Below are 17,486 nucleotides of genomic sequence, written 5' to 3'. Positions count from 1 at the left end.
AAATATAATTGTGAATGTGCCATATTTTTACACACACAGATTCTTCATTGACCCTCAATGGTTAAATAAGCTGAGTATTATAGTGTTTGATAAATTGTCAAACATTTTTGTACAAGGCAAAAATGTATAATTTATCATAGTCTCAGTCAAGTGAGTTTCTCTTATTATGACACTGTTCTCACACCATAAGCTAATTTACAGTCAAATCAAAATTTCATAATGTATTCGTTTTGCAGTACTGCAAAAAGGAAGATACTGTACAGTTGCTTTTAAACAATTTTCCTCGTTTGAAAATGAGTTGACTGAGATCTCCATATATTCCAAGCATAAATGCTTATTTTGAGAACAGTAGAGTCACATGCCAATGTAAATATGAATGTAAAATGTGTAAACCCGAGTTTTTGATGAAGGACTCTCGAACTATTTCTATTTCTTGGCCAGGTTCAAAATGCGACCCTCCATCCAGAAGCTTCGCAATCTGACTGACACTCGCGTAGGCCAATCAAATCGCTCCAGTTCGCCTCATCTGATGACGTCTCCGCCACCCGTACGTGTGCAAATCAGCATCAGCCAGCGTGCAACGCTCAGCCAATGAGCGCCTTCCAACGAGCTGCTCTCTGACCAATAGCGAGGCTCCACGACGGGGAAGCGGTGACGGCTTATATACAGGCGAGCGCAGCGCCATGAGTTACATCTGAGACAGAGAGAAAACACGAGAAACACAGCGAGAGAAAGAGACAGACAGCACGCTATTCACTGCGATCAGCCCACGCCCTTGAGATTACTGCTTAATACTGCTTTATCAGGTGAGAATTATGAGTTTTATTATCCTACAGAAACGCTTTAAAGATAACATTCAGCCATTATGACTGTGAAGAAAACGGATATTCATTAACGTTAGATAGTAACCGGCGAAACAAGAGGAACAAAGTCTTTATCTTAAATGGGTTTCGATAATAAATGTGTTTTTAAATGTTATGGGATTTTGAGTGTGTATTACAATAATAATGGCATTATTAATTTTTGGAGTCAATTGTAATGAGTATTTGATGATCAGTGACTTCGCAGCACGAGGCTGAACTGGAAACTATGAATGAACACATGAATATGATTTATTCATATGACTGACCATCATATCCGCTTCTGATGTGTGTTTTTGTTGTTGTTTTTGTTTTTTGGGAAAATGGTCTCCATTGATAAATGGCCTTTAACTATGCCTTTAGTGGTCTCACATTATTTGCATTTGAGCTGCAGCTGAATTCAGTTCATCAATTCATGCCATTTTGGGTTAAAATATCCCAAATATTGAGTTTTTGCATGATGTATTACTTGGTTTAAAAAAAAAATATATATATATTTTTTTTTTTATAGGCCTCTTTTCCAGCCAGTGAGTGACATTTACTGTGTTCTGTGCCTGCCCTGACCTTTGACATTAAGTTTTGATGTATTCTTTCCCCTATGATTCTTTCCAGGAATAGTTGAATATTGAGCCAGAATGCGCCTGCTTTGCCTGTGTCTGCTGGTGGCCGGCAGTGTGTTTGCCGAAGATGATGATAAGCGGGAGAGTGTTGGGACGGTGGTGGGAATAGACCTCGGGACCACCTACTCCTGGTGAGAATCAGCTTCAGTTCATATATGCGGTCAATAAAACTGATTTCCAAGACAAGAAAAATACATCTAAATTATCTTCTTTTTTATTTTTATAAATGCACTCACTCACTATATATATAAACTTTTTATAAGTTCTTTTTATATTCAACTAGAATAAATTATCTAATTATAATAAAATATATTTAAAAAATATATTAAATTATAAAAAATAATATATTTAATAATACACATCATGTTATATATAATTGAAATTTATATTAATTTATGTCTTATTCAACTAGAACAAAATGTATAACTATAAAAAGTAATGTATTAAATAAAATATAAAACCTATATTTATTTAATATATATTTTATTTAAAATGTATATACAATTTTCAATAAGTATTTCAATTTATATGTAACAGAATAAAATATAATTATAAAAATAATATATTAAATAAATACTCTTTTTTTTTTTAAATATAATTTTAATATTTGTATAATTTATTTCATATATATATATATATTTGAATTAAATGTTTTATTACTTTATATATATTTTTATTTAACTAGAACGAAGTATATTATAAAAATATTTAATTCAAAAATACATTTTATACACTTCATATTTATCATTTTATATAAATATCTAATATATAATATTATCTTTATGTAAATATACAATTTTCTGCTTAATGGAATATTTATATATGTATATTTAACTAGAACAATATAATTATAAAAGCGTATATTTAATAAAAATATATACATTTTATGCATATATTTATATCTTAATTTTGTTATTCTGTGTAATATCTGATATATAAATCACAAATTTAGATATTATAAATATATGCATAAAATGTTGTATCTATTTTTATTAAATATATACAACATTTAAATGTATGTTTTTTATTATTATTATTTATTATTATTTATTTTTTTAACTATGTATATATTCACGCATGCTTGCGCGGCTTTAAAGCACTTCTGGATTATGCCGTATGATGAGCATGATGCCGGTGTCCTCATACGGTCTTCTGAATGTGTCTCCTCAGCGTCGGAGTGTTCAAGAACGGCCGTGTGGAGATCATCGCGAACGACCAGGGGAACCGCATCACTCCCTCATACGTGGCCTTCACCACCGAAGGAGAGCGTCTCATCGGAGACGCTGCGAAGAACCAGCTGACCTCTAACCCCGAGAACACGGTCTTCGATGCCAAGCGTCTGATTGGACGAACCTGGGGCGACTCCGCCGTGCAGCAGGACATCAAATACTTCCCCTTTAAGGTACAACCGGCGCTGAGCCAAAGCCGTGCGTTAGGGCTGCGCAATATATAGGAATATCACAAATGTATATACGGTAAACACTTTTCATTTCCGTGTGAACGGTCCCTTTAACTCCTGCTTCCTGTCTCCCAGGTGGTCGAGAAGAAGAACAAGCCTCACATCCAGCTGGACATCGGCTCAGGCCAGATGAAGACGTTCGCGCCGGAGGAGATCTCCGCCATGGTTCTGACTAAGATGAAGGAGACCGCTGAGGCGTACCTGGGAAAGAAGGTAACGCTTTGATTGTTAACACTCAGAGCAAACGCTGAGGTTACGAACTCGACGTCTGATTGGCTGTGCTCTTGTTAAAGGTCACACACGCCGTGGTCACGGTTCCCGCTTACTTCAACGACGCTCAGCGCCAGGCCACTAAAGACGCCGGAACCATCGCCGGTCTGAACGTCATGAGGATCATCAACGAGCCGTACGTTTCAGTGCATCACGTTTAAATCCACATCAGTGTTATTTTAGTATCATTAAAAAAAAATATATATATATATATTTATAAAATGATAGATAAATATTTATATTTATTTTATAAATAAAAAAAAAGTAATATTTTTTTTTTCACTATTTAAATTTTTTTATGGTTTTTAGTCCTTTTTTATAACTTTTTTTAAATAAAAAACTCAGTTTATGTATTCAGTTTATATAATATTTTTAGTTGTTTTGTCACTTTAAAAAAAAAAAGCGTATATTTTATTTATTTGATTACTTCAAGTTTAACTAAAATTTGAAATGTTGATTTTAGTCATTGTAGTCTTTTTTTTTTTTTTTCTCTCTTTTTAATTTTTTAATAGTTTTTATTTTAAAATTTTTACTGAAAGTTAAGTTAAACTGAAAAAAATAAAGCAACATTTCAGATTTGGTTAATTTCTTCTATTTGAAGTCCCGACCGTGTGTGTAGTTGTAGTGAGCGCTGGTGTTCTCTCCACAGAACGGCGGCCGCGATCGCGTACGGTCTGGATAAGAAAGACGGCGAGAAGAACATCCTGGTGTTCGACCTGGGCGGCGGCACCTTCGACGTGTCCCTGCTGACCATCGACAACGGCGTGTTCGAGGTGGTGGCCACCAACGGCGACACACACCTGGGCGGAGAGGACTTCGACCAGCGCGTCATGGAGCACTTCATCAAGCTCTACAAGAAGAAGACGGGCAAGGACGTGCGCAAGGACAACCGGGCCGTGCAGAAGCTGCGGCGCGAGGTGGAGAAGGCCAAGCGGGCGCTGTCCGCCCAACACCAGGCCCGCATCGAGATCGAGTCCTTCTTCGAGGGAGAGGACTTCTCCGAAACACTGACCCGCGCCAAGTTTGAGGAGCTCAACATGGTGAGAACACACTCCAGTATACCAGATTAGAGGAGCTTTCTTCATTCCCATTTAGTTTAGTCATTTATTTTGTACTTGAGTGCTAAATTACTAATAGAAATATTAGAAAATTAAATATAAAACTGAAATAAAATGTATAATATTAGGACTTCTTCGTAACACTGACCCGCGCCAAGCCTGAGGAGCTCAACATGAGAGCAGCGACTCAAACTCAAAGTCAATAAACTAAATATAAATATCAGAATTTAAAATAAACAAATATGTATATTTATAGCATTTTTATTTCCTTTTAGTTTTATTTATTTAGTTTATTTTTAAGTTCTAAATGACTAAAATACAAATAAACTAAAAAGAAATATTAATCTAAAAGGAAATTGAAATGAAAACTAAAATATAAAGACTTATTTCATTTTGTTTTCACTTCCTTTTAATTTAAAGTTAAAGTAACTTTCTTAAGTACTAAATTACTAAAACGAAGATAAAAAATAAACTAAATAGAAATAAAAAAAGCTAAAAGGAAATAAAAAAATAAACAGTTTTTTCTCTTATATTAAAAATATCAAAATAAAACCTAATTCCAAATCTGAATAAATATAGTATTTTACTAGCGCCACTGGAGTAACCCTGTGTGTGTGTGTGTGTGTGTGCAGGACTTGTTCCGCTCCACCATGAAGCCGGTGCAGAAGGTGCTGGAGGATTCGGACCTGAAGAAGACGGACATCGACGAGATCGTGCTGGTCGGCGGATCCACTCGCATCCCGAAGATCCAGCAGCTGGTGAAGGAGCTGTTCAACGGCAAAGAGCCGTCCCGAGGGATCAACCCGGACGAGGCGGTGGCGTACGGAGCCGCGGTGCAGGCTGGGGTTCTGTCCGGCGAGGAGGACACCGGTGAGTCCGTCACCATCAGCACGAGATTACAGTGCTTGCTTTTTACATGTCCGCACTCCTGTCGAAACACTGAGGTCGTCCAATAGGGATGCACAATATATTAAAATTATCGAAATATCGCAAATGTATGTATCGCAACGGCTTGCAATAACTGCAGTCATGAAGAAAAGACAAAGAGAAATCACTCTCTCTCTCGGCTGAATAACTTTTGTAGCTTTAATAAGAATCAGGATATATGTAATTCATACAGTGGAAACTGTTTATTTTTACATTTGATTATTCAGTTTGTGTTGTTTAATAACCCTAATGTAGGATAACCTGACCCCCGAGGTTTACTCTGATGTTAAAATAACGCTTATGTTTCAGTAAAACACTGTTCACTGTCAGAAGTTTAGGGATGTTTTACTGTCTCAAATTATTTAATGAGTTATCGCATTTTTATTTAATTTTTTTTATATCGTGTAGCCCTATCGTCCAATCAGATGTTCCGAGATCCAGGTTAAGTCATCGCTTAAGACTCGCCTGTGTACCTTAGCTCTCATTTCCAGTTGAGTTTTGCTACTGTGGTTTTAAAGGGGCTATACAAATACATTTGAACAATCCAGTTAAAAACATCTTTGCCAGTCAAACAACCCTTTTGTGTGTGTGAGCTGGTTAATGACTGAACTGTGTTGATCAGGTGACCTGGTGCTCCTGGACGTGTGCCCTTTGACCCTGGGCATTGAGACCGTAGGAGGAGTGATGACCAAACTCATTCCCAGGAACACCGTCGTTCCCACCAAGAAATCCCAGATCTTCTCCACCGCTTCTGACAACCAGCCGACCGTGACCATCAAAGTTTACGAAGGTAAGCCAACGATTTCAGTTTCATAATCCGTCTTTAATCCCTTCAGAATCGGGATGTGCGATTATTTACAAAATGATACCTCTATATATTCTGGGATTTTCTCCATAACGATAATTAGAGGATATTTTGCGGAGTGGTATCCTGGCATGTTTAGGACTGTCGTGAACAGCAGAGACATAAATCATCTTTTCCAATCAGATTAAATAGATTTTTTTACCTTTTATGGGAATTTTACCTTAAGCCTTTTTTAAAAAAAAAATGTAATAAACCTAATTAAATGTATGCATCTTTTGTATCAAATTCTTGCATTAAATCAAATTCTATTATAATAAGACACAATAGCCAATATGACAGACTTGCGCTGCACGTGTTGCGCTGAATTTCAATCATATTTCAAGTTATTCAAACCCATCATGTTGAACAGTGCGCATCTGAAGTGTATGGAAGTTTGTTTCCACCACAGAGTGAGAGATTAAGGTAATTGCGACCTTTTTAATCTCACAATTCTGACTTTTTTTTTCTCATTGCGTGATAAAGTCAGAATTATGAGATATAAACTCGCAATTGCGAGAAATATACTTGAAATTCTGACTTTTTTTTTCTCAGAATTGCATGTTTAGATCTCGCAATTCTGACTTTATAATACGCAATTGGGAGATATAAAGTCAGAATTACATTATATAAAGTCGCAATTGCGTGTTTAAGTCAGAATCGTGAGATATAAACTATTCTGAGGTTAAAAAAAGTCAGACTTTTTTTTTTGCCTTAGAATTGGACTTTATATCTCACAATTCTGAGAAAAGATGTCAGAATTGCGTGATATAAACTCACAATTGCGAGAAAAGTCAGAATTCTGACTTTATAAGACGCATTTGCGACTTTATTTCAGACGCAATTCTGACTTTAGATCTCGCAATTCTGACTTTAAGTAAACTCGCAATTGTGAGAGAAAGTCGCAGTTATCTTTTAAAATGTTTTATTCTGTGGCGGAAACAAGCTTCCATAGAAGTGTCTCAGCTGAAGGAAATAATACATTACTTATCAGCTTTAATATATCAGACAAATCTTCTTATCAGACCGATAACATTAAAAATGAACCGATATCAGCCGATACCGCGTGCGTTTCTAAAGTGAGGGACACATTTGATGATGTCAGATCACATGATTAATCAGTTCTGTTTCTCTCTCTGTGTGTGTTTCCAGGTGAGCGTCCCCTGACCAAAGACAACCACCTTCTGGGGACCTTTGACCTCACCGGGATCCCACCGGCCCCTCGTGGCGTCCCTCAGATCGAGGTGACCTTCGAGATCGACGTCAACGGCATCCTTCGCGTCACCGCCGAGGACAAAGGCACCGGGAACAAGAACAAGATCACCATCACCAACGACCAGAACCGGCTGACGCCCGAGGACATCGAGCGCATGGTGAACGAGGCCGAGCGGTTCGCCGACGAGGACAAGAAGCTGAAGGAGCGCATCGACGCGCGCAACGAGCTGGAGAGCTACGCGTACTCTCTGAAGAACCAGATCGGGGATAAGGAGAAGCTCGGCGGGAAGCTCTCGGGCGAGGATAAAGAGGCGATCGAGAAGGCGGTCGAGGAGAAGATCGAGTGGCTGGAGTCGCATCAGGAAGCCGATCTCGAGGACTTCCAGGCTAAGAAGAAGGAGCTGGAGGAGATCGTTCAGCCTATCGTGAGCAAGCTGTACGGCAGCGCGGGCGGGGCGCCGGAGGAGGGCGAGGAGCAGGGCGACAAGGACGAGCTGTAGACGCACAGGAACAGCGTGGAGATGTACATACTGAACATTTTTGTACGTAGCCGGCGGCCGTGACGCCACGAATCTCTTCGGGGAAAGACTTGTGTTAAAGAGTTGTTTTTCTTGTTTTCTCTTCATTCCGGTGGAGATTTAGCCTGGTGTCGAGGCTTGATGCTGCTATTCTCAGGCAGTTCGGGGAGGGGGGGGGGGGGGCGGAGGCGGAGGGGGGGGTTCTGGGTAAATTTTCATGTGACATGCAAAAGTTATTTATTGAAATCTGGCAAACTGTAGAAGATATTTCTACCACATTAAACAATAAAAGTTTGATAGAAAATTACCGTGTGTGTGTGAACGTGATGTCACCAAGTACAACATGTTCCTGGATCGACATTCAGCCAATCGGATCTGAGGGACGAGTTTGCAATTTGCAGCAAGAGTTAGTGCTTCTACACATCATTCTGTTATTCACCATCATTTCCCTGTGATTTCAGGGAGAAGTTATGGGATGAGTTTAGGGGAAGGATTAGGATTTAATATGTACAGGAATGTTGATCCAGGAACATGACTCGGCAAAATCTGTAAGAGTGTGTGTTTTTGTGAGAGGGAGAGTGAGAGAGAAAGCGTGTGTTTGAGAGGGAGTGTGTGAGAAAATGTGTGTGTGAGTTTTTGTAAGGGAGTGTGTGTGTGTGAGCTAGCGAATGTGTGTGTCTCTTGAATTCAAATGTCATGTCTAAACTGAACTGAGGAAAAAATATTTTGTTGCCCTGAAATGTACTTTAAAAAAAATTCAATCCATTAAAACTGACTTTATTCAGGTTCTTTATTTTTATTTTTTGGCAGCTGAACTCGAGTCAAAATTCCCCTGATATTTTGCTAATATGTCAATAATTTAACAACACATTCAGATATTCAGGGTTTGACATACAGGTAATACAATACAATATTTTACTATTTCTGTAAGTAATTATTTTTAATGCTGTCAAATTGATCATTACTAACAAAAGTTTGTAAATGTTTATATATACCGGTATATATGTTAGATGCAATTAATCAAGATTAATCTGACAGCAATAATTTAATTAGATTGTTTTTTAGTTATTTAAATTTTACACCTACGATTTAATTATTAGCTTTTCATTAACGTTCAAACTACATTTTGAGAAACCCTGTATTAATTTGACTGAAAAAATTCAAACGTACAATTCAATTGTAGAAATTTCTCAAATATTTATGAAGTCGGCATGAATTAAAGATTACGTTTATATGATCGGCAATCGAACCGGATTAAAACCAAACAGTAATTCTCAGAGATTCCCCTTCATTGATGAAGCGTCTCAATGTCGAGTTTATAGTTTTTACGCTGAAAATCTTAAATCTTCAGGTTCATGATTTTACATGTTGCTAGCATGATTTAGCATGTTGTTAGCCTTATTTAACACGTTGCTAACAAGATTGAACTCATTGACAGCACGTTTTTAAAATGATTTGCATGTTGATAACAAAATGTAACATACTGCTAGCATGATTTAAAACGTTGCTAACAAGATTTAACATATTGCTAGCATGTTGTTAGAATAGTTAGCATGTTGAAAGCACAATTTAGCATGTCGCTAGCATGATTTAGCTCATTGCTGACATGATTTAACAATAAATAAATTCAATTCAATTAATTGTGTAAGTTTTTCGTAGAAGTCAGCATGAAAGCAAAGATTACGTTTATATGATCGGCAATCGAACCAGATTAAAACCAAACAGTAATTCTCAGAGATTCCCCTTCATTGATGAAGCGTCTCAATGTCGAGTTTTATAGTTTTTACACTGAAAATCTTAAATCTTCAGGTTCATGATTTAACATGTTGCTAGCATGATTTAGCATGTTGTTAGCCTTATTTAACATGTTGCTAACAAGATTGAACACATTTATAGCACGTTTTTAAAATGATTTGCATGGTGATAGCAAGATTTAACATATTGCTAGCATGTTGTTAGAATGATTAGCACGTTGTTAACATAGTTAGCATGTTGATAGCACAATTTAGCATGTTGATAGCACAATTTAGCATGTCACTAGCATGATTTAGCACATTGCTGACATGATTTAACAATAAATTAATTAAATTAAATTAATTGTAGAAGTTTTTCGTAGAAGTCGGCATGAATGTAAAGATTACATTTATATGATCGCCAATCGAACCGGATTAAAACCTCAGCGATTCGACTTGATTGACACATGGAGCGTCTTAATGTCGAGATTTATAGTTTTTACGCTGAAAATCTAGTTGAATCGAACAGATCTTCAGGTTCAAAGGAACTTCAGTGAAATCAGTTCAGCCATTTTGAGACGGGACACATTTATTGAGTGTTTCACGTGAGCAGCGTCACGAGGCAGTCGTTGAATATGACGCCCTGCGTGTCCATTCCTCCGAAGATGAAGCACAGCCGCTGCTCGTCTTCGTCACGTGTTTCTCGGCCCGCCGTCGTCACGCGCCACGGCACCGAACACATGGAGTGATCCAACCGGCCCGGAGGAAGATCGCCCTCGAACTTCAGCAGCGTCCAGCGCCGCTCGTCTGTCGGGGCAGAAGAAATCTTTACATGCTTTGATAATATTATGATTTGACATTTATTTTTATATTTTATTTGACATTTATTCATTATGTATAAAAGTAAAGTTAACTACCCCCCCACCTCCCAAAATTCTTTTTTAAATGTAAACTGAAATAAAATATAAAACAAAAAGTATACTAATTTTTAGCTAAACAGTTAGTTTAACTTGATGTACATGCTAACATGATTTAACATGATGCTAGCATGAATTACGTTGCTAAAAAGATTTAACACATTGTTAGCATTTTGCTATCATGACTTAGCATGTTGCTAGCATTAAAAATGTTTGCTGGCATGTCGTTTAACATGATTAGCATGTTGATAACACAATTTAACATGTTGCTAACATCATTTAGAATTTGCTAGCCTTATTTAACATGTTTGCTAACAAGATTTATCACATTGCTAGCACATTGTTAGCATGATTAGCATGCTGATAGCAATATTTTACATATTGCTAACATGATTAAGCATATTGCTAACATGATTTAGCATATTGCTAGCATGATTTAAAATGTTTAGAAAAGTCTTGAGCTTCAGAATGACCTGTATTGAATATTCAAAAGGCTGAATACTATTTGAGATATTATTCGTACCGCACTGAAACTTATACATGGAGTTTGTGGCTCCTTCTGATGTCATTCCTCCAAAGATGAAGATGTTTTTCCCAAAGCTTACAGATGAATGCGCTGCCACTCCCGGCGGGATCTCGCCTTTCGCTTTCACTTTCTCCCATTTCATAGTTTCTAAATAGCCAGGAGAGAAAAAATATATAAAATACAACGAGTATGAGGAGGACAGTTGAGCCTTTTCATTTAAATAACTTTTCATTTAAATAACATTTCATTTAAATAAATGTGACTACTAGGTTTTCCTGTCCTTTCAGTATTTTGAGGAAACTAAGGGTATGACATCATCCTCTAGGAAGTGACATGTTTTAGCATATTGTTAACATGATTTAACACTTTGCTAACATGAATTATCATTTTTTAACACACTGTTAAACGAATTAGCATGTTGCTAACATGATTTAGCACTTTGCTAACATGTTTTAGCATGTTTTAAAGCATTGCTAAAATGAATTAGCATGTTTTAGCCTGAATTATCATGTTGCTAGGATGATTTAGCATGTTTCTAACATGTCTTAACTTGTTATCATGATTTAGCATGGAAAGCATGTTGCTAGCATGTTTCTAACATGTTTTAACATGTTGTTAGCATAAATTAACATGTTGCTAAAATGAATTAGCATGTTTTAACACATTGCTAGCATGTTTTAACATATTGCTAGCATGATTTACCATGTTTCTAGCATGTTTTAACATGTGCTAACATAAGTTAACATGTTGCTAGAATGAATTAGCATGTTGTTAACATGAATTAGCATGATTTAGCACATTGTTAGAATGTTTTAACATGTTGCTAGCATGATTTAACACGTTGCTAGCATGATTTAACACGTTGTTAGTCTGTTTTAGCATTTTGCTAGCATGATTTAACACGCGGATAGCATGTCCTAAGCTAGTTGCTAGGCTTTGTTAGTGCTAGATTTTCATTTTAATAATGTAACTTGATTTGAAAATAACTTGAAAAAGGAGTTTTGGTGGGAAAACATCAGTCAAGCACCAGCAGTGGATCTGACGACCCACCCGTGTCCAGCAGGAACATGTCGTTGTGAAGCGTCTGTCCAGAAATTCCTCCGTGGATGTAGACGTCGGATCCCACGGCTGTGATCGCGTGACCGTGCCGCGGCATAGGAGGAGTCCCGTCGCTCTCCGGCTGCGTCCAGGTCGCAGTGACTGCAGATACACGATCACGCTTCATTTCCCATTAACCCTTTAAGCTCTTGTGTTTGTGTTTGTCAGACCTGAATCAAAGACGTGGACGTGTGTATCGGCGACTGGATCTGCTCCGGCGTCGCCTCCCGAAAACACGTAGAGTCTGTTTCCAACGCAGGCTGAGTTTGTGTGGTACGTCCTGACTGAGGGAGGATCTCCTTTCACCGACACCGTCTCCCACAAACCCTCTGGAATGATTACGATCATTCAATGATATTGAAAGACCAAGACTGCGTTTATTTGATCAAACATACAATAAAAACAGTGAAATAATATTACAATTTAAAATAGCTGTCATGTACATTTCCTGAACAAAATGTGAGTGTAGCTTGCCGTGGCAAAACTCGGTTGCTATGGTGTTGCTAGGCGGTTGTTAAGGTGTTCTGGGTGGTTGCTAGGGCATTGCAATTGTGTTCTGGATGGTTGCTATGGTGTTGCTAGGGGGTTTCTAGGGTATCCTGGGTGGTTGTTAGGTTGTTGCTAGGTGGTTTACTAAAGTGTTCTGGGTGGTTGCTAGGGCGTTGCAATGGTGTTCTGAATGGTTGCTATGGTGTTGCTAGGTGGTTGTTAAGGTGTTCTGGGTGGTTGCTAGGGCATTGCAATTGTGTTCTGGATGGTTGCTATGGTGTTGCTATGCGATTGCTAGGATATCCTGGGTGGTTGCTTAAGGCATTGCTAGGCGGTTACTAGGTTGTTCTGGGTGGTTGCTAGGCTGTTGCTATGGTATTCTGGGTGGTTGCTAGGCAGTTGTTAGGGTGTTCCGGATTGTTGCTATGGTGTTGCTAGGCAGTTGCTAGGGTGTTCTGGGTGGTTGCTAGGGTGTTGCTAGAACATTGTATAAACATGGGGGTTTGACTATTTTGACTCAAGCTAGGAAACAGGACTTCCAACATGCTACACATGTTAGCAGTGAATAGCTAATAGCTACATGCTAATACCGATTTAGCTAAGTGCTAAAACGTGCTAAGAACATGCAAAAAACTCCATAGTAACATATGTGACAACTAGCGACTGCCTAGCAACACACTATCAGCCGCCTAGAACACCGTAGCAACCACCTAGCAACACTATAGCAACTGACCAGAATACCTTGGCAACCGCCTAGCAATTCCCTAGGAACCAACCAGACCACCCTAGTAACCACATAGCAACCACCCGCAACACCCTAGCAATGACCTAGCAACCAATCATAACAGCATAGCAACCACCCAGAACACCCTACCAACGGCCTAGTAACACCATAGCAACTGTACTATTATTATTTTTTATCTATATCACTCCAAACTTTTGAATGATTGTATATCAAAGTGTATCAAAGTTTCCGCAAAGATATAAAGCTGTTCTCAACGCTGATAATAATCATAAATGTTTCTTGATCATCAAATCATCATATTAGAGTGATTTCTGAAGGATCATGTGACACTGAAGACTGGAGTAATGATGCTGAACATTCAGCTTTGATCACAGGAATAAATTACACTGTACTATATATTCACATAGAAAACATTGGTTTTACATTTTAAAAATATTCAGAAATTGTACTGTATTTTTGATCAAATAAATGCAGCCTTGGTGAGCAGAAGAGACATTTATTCCAAACGTGAGACTGGTACAGTATGAATGCACAAGGTTAGTAAGTGTGTGTTTCTGCACCTGATGCGCGCAGCACTTGAACACAGTTGCGGTTCCCGCTCTTCTGGGCTCCAGCGAACACCCACACACTCCTCGGCTCGGTCTCGGGGACGAAGCTACAGTGTTCATAACGCGCCTGCAAACCCGCCCATTCTGGAACCTCCCATTCATGAGTATCTGCAAAACAAAAAATGTGACTATACAACATCTCACAGATTCTCTGCTTTAAAGGGACAGTTCACTCAGAAATAAAAATTCTGTCATCAGTCACACACAGTTAAGACTGTAACCAGCTCAGACTCTGGTCATGTGACTGTAACCCCATTATTATTACCTAGATTCATCATGTAGGAATCAGAGAAGCTCCCGTCAGGATTGGCTCCACCGACGACTACAATCCTCCCCTTGCCTCCATCAGCGGAGGGCAGAAACACACAGGTGTGACCCACAGAAACACCTGGAGCGGCACCTGAGGCCGACACCACATACCTAGACACACACGTGTTTAATTATACACACACAGTATTAATAGATGTTGTTACAAAGTTTTTCTTAAGCATTCAAAACGTGCAGAACTGTGTAGATGTGATAATTTCATGCCAATATGACAAAAGATACTAATATAGTCACCAGTTTATTTTTGTATCCCTAAAAATAATAATAATTGTATAAAAAACACACAAAAAAACATAAACTAATATAATAATTGAAATTTCCAACACTGTTAAGTGCGAGACACACATACACATTAGAGCCGATGCACTGTGAGAGAAACGCTTATAACCAGTGTTGGGGAAAGTTACTTTGAAAAGTAATGTATTACAATATTGTGTTACTCCCTTAAAAGTAACTAATTGCGTTACTTAGTTACTTTTTTAGAAAAGTAATGCATTACAATATTGCGTTACTCCCTTAAAAAGTAACTAATTGTGTTACTTAGTTACTTTTTTAGAAAAGTAATGCATTACAATATTGCGTTACTCCCTTAAAAAGTAACTAATTGTTACTTACTTACTTTTTTAGAAAAGTAATGCATTACAATATTGCGTTACTCCCTTAAAAAGTAACTAAATGCGTTACTTAGTTACTTTTTTATAAAAGTAATGTATTACAATATTGTGTTATTCCCTAAAAATTAACTACTTGCGTTACTTAGTTACTTTTTTAGAAAAGTAATGCATGACAATATTGCGTTACTCCCTTAAAAAGTAACTAATTGTGTTACTTAGTTACTTTTTTAGAAAAGTAATGCATTACAATATTGCGTTACTCCCTTAAAAAGTAACTAATTGTTACTTAGTTACTTTTTTAGAAAAGTAATGCATTACAATATTGCGTTACTCCCTTAAAAAGTAACTAAATGCGTTACTTAGTTACTTTTTAGAAAAGTAATGTATTACAATATTGTGTTATTCCCTAAAAAGTAACTACTTGCGTTACTTAGTTACTTTTTTAGAAAAGTAATGCATGACTATATTGCGTTACTCCCTTAAAAAGTAACTAATTGCGCTACTTAAGATACTTATTGTGCTTATTCATTTTGAGGAAATATTGAATCTTTCTTTGTGCAAGTGTAGAGTAAATGCTCTTATTTAGTCTAGAACTACAATAACCATCATGTTTTCACACACACACACACACACACACACACACACACACACATCTGCACTTCTCAACATGAGGACAAGAGCTGTCAGTCAATAAATGGGAAAACAAAGTAACTTGCGTTACTTATTTGAAAAAGTAACTCAGATATTTTGTTGTAAATTTTAAAAGTAATGCGTTACTTTACTCGTTACTTGAAAAAGTAATCTGATTACGTAACTCAAGTAACTTGTAATGAGTTACACACAACACTGCATGCACAGAGAAACAAGCTGATACCACTGTCTGTCCCGAGGCTTCTCCTCTGGCTCGAGAACAGGAATAAGCTCCATCAATCTGTGTGCTGGAAAATCAACAGATTAATTTTCAGAAGCATTTATATATCGAGTATAAGCCTGTTTCCATGGACGCTGGTTCCGTTGCCATCTCTTTACGTCAAAAAAAACAAAAAAAAAACACGACGTATTGTACACACACAGCACGTGAGCGTTATGACGTCATGCCGCATATCTTTGTCCGAAATAATAAATCACAACGATTGCAAACGCTTTACCTTTATCGATAAATGTAATGACTGGTGATGATGATGGACACGAATCGATCACTACATTGGAAGAGGGAGCGCGAGAGAGCAGTTAGTGTGAACACAGCTACTGTGGTGACATCCTAACCGGAAATCATTTCATAATAAAGGTCTTCATCATGAAAAAATAAATATATATTATTATTACTATCATACATCATAATTAATGTATATAATATTTATATCCTCCTGGGACCCGGGAATATACTTTTGTCCACTGTAGTGGACATTATATTTTAGTGAATTTCTCTGACACTATACATGTCACATGTCACACCTGTAAAGAGCACATTCAGGACTTTTCAGAGACACCAAATGTTTGGAGGTTTCACCATGAAAACAACTTCTCCTTGGTCTTTAAAAAATGTCTGACATTAATTTAGTGGTCAAATGTAGCACTCTTATGGAAATATGATAATATATTGTAATTATAATTTAAATCTGACTACTTTTCAAATTGTATTTCATAAACCAACATCAGGAAAATGTTAAGGGGTTTCAAATAAAAAAAATACTTTCTGTTACAGAACAGGGCATTGATTTCACACATGTCCACTGTAGACATCAGGACTTAATTCATGTTTATCAGGCATTCTGGGAGACACAACAAGTGAATATGGAAATAAATTATACATCAATATTCCTATGAAATATTAGATATTATTATTAAAATGTTGCTAATTATTACTCCAATTATAACACTTATTTTTTCATTAAATGTTGCTCCAAGAACACATTAATGTGCACATTAGATACAGTGTATAGATAGGGCCTACATTGCATTAAATGGGAATATTAATTTATGGCCATTTTACCCACATATTGCATAAAGTAAAATGGTGCATCAATTCTATCCGTTATATCTCTCATAACATAGTTGAGAATCATCTTTATACAAATTTAAGTTAAAATAAATCCTGCCATTAATAAATCCAACATTTATTGGTGATTGAACATAAAATCCCATTGTTTTTGCCTATACATTTAATTTCATGATATTTTATTTTTAAACAACTGAGTCCTGGTGTCCACTACAGAGGACATAGCATAACATATGAATAAAATATAATTTTTCTAAATTATTATTATAATAATTTTTTTAACCATTTGTTTCTTATGCTCTAAATAAAGTGATGACATGAAAAAATAAATAGATACAATTCTGGGTCTCAGGAGGATATATTATATTTATAATATATATATATTTTTTATAATATTATATATTTATATGGACAGGTTAGCCATGAATTGAGGTCCAAAAATCATGCTTTGGTAAATTATTGACATTCTGATTTATAGTTTTGACTTTTTTTTAATTTCAATTTCGACTTTTTAATTTCTTAATTTTGGCTGTCATAATTTAGACTGTTTATTTCCATTTTGAATTTTTTTTTAAATGATGTCAAAATTATGACTTATTATGCCATAATTCCCACTTTTAACTATCTATCTATCTATCTATCTATCTATCTATCTATCTATC

General features: G+C 36.8%; 2 protein-coding genes across 3 annotated transcripts; one reads left to right on the top strand and one right to left on the bottom strand.

The window, feature by feature from the left end:
* Nucleotides 1–650: 650 nt before the first annotated feature.
* hspa5 (heat shock protein 5) lies at nt 651–8,580 on the top strand. The gene is made up of 9 exons (XM_081364931.1): nt 651–806; nt 1,473–1,611; nt 2,651–2,882; nt 3,015–3,152; nt 3,233–3,345; nt 3,859–4,249; nt 4,900–5,137; nt 5,817–5,984; nt 7,188–8,580. The coding sequence occupies exons 2-9, from the start codon at nt 1,496–1,498 to the stop codon at nt 7,748–7,750; spliced, it is 1,959 nt and encodes a 652-aa protein (XP_081221057.1). The 5' UTR covers nt 651–806; nt 1,473–1,495; the 3' UTR covers nt 7,751–8,580.
* On the bottom strand, nt 8,574–16,099 carry rabepk (Rab9 effector protein with kelch motifs). Of its 2 annotated transcripts, none has more exons than XM_081364933.1 (8): nt 15,974–16,099; nt 15,641–15,763; nt 14,150–14,304; nt 13,837–13,992; nt 12,213–12,371; nt 11,995–12,144; nt 10,942–11,091; nt 8,574–10,308 (listed from the first exon to the last, which is right to left on the bottom strand). In XM_081364933.1, exons 3-8 carry the CDS (start codon nt 14,160–14,162, stop codon nt 10,103–10,105), a joined length of 834 nt encoding a protein of 277 aa, XP_081221059.1. In that variant the 5' UTR covers nt 14,163–14,304; nt 15,641–15,763; nt 15,974–16,099; the 3' UTR covers nt 8,574–10,102. The 2 variants fall into 2 exon arrangements, with proteins under 2 accessions (XP_081221059.1, XP_081221058.1); XM_081364932.1 differs by having other exon boundaries at nt 15,700–15,763.
* Nucleotides 16,100–17,486: the final 1,387 nt, after the last annotated feature.

Source organism: Scardinius erythrophthalmus (genome assembly GCF_964197995.2).
Source record: "Scardinius erythrophthalmus genome assembly, chromosome: 5".
Taxonomy (NCBI): Eukaryota; Metazoa; Chordata; class Actinopteri; order Cypriniformes; family Leuciscidae; genus Scardinius; species Scardinius erythrophthalmus.
This window is presented reverse-complemented; position numbering and strand designations above follow the sequence as displayed.

Coding starts and splice junctions, on each gene's coding strand:
- hspa5 (XM_081364931.1), top strand. CDS start 1,496: ATGCGCCTGCTTTGCCTGTGTCTGCTGGTGGCCGGCAGTGTGTTTGCC. Junction 5,138..5,816: donor GTCCGGCGAGGAGGACACCG/GTGAGTCCGTCA, acceptor TGTGTTGATCAG/GTGACCTGGTGCTCCTGGAC. Junction 5,985..7,187: donor GACCATCAAAGTTTACGAAG/GTAAGCCAACGA, acceptor GTGTGTTTCCAG/GTGAGCGTCCCCTGACCAAA.
- rabepk (XM_081364932.1), bottom strand. CDS start 15,752: ATGGAGCTTATTCCTGTTCTCGAGCCAGAGGAGAAGCCTCGGGACAGA. Junction 11,092..11,994: donor CATGTTCCTGCTGGACACGG/GTGGGTCGTCAG, acceptor CTGGCTATTTAG/AAACTATGAAATGGGAGAAA. Junction 10,309..10,941: donor CATGTATAAGTTTCAGTGCG/GTACGAATAATA, acceptor CTGCCCCGACAG/ACGAGCGGCGCTGGACGCTG.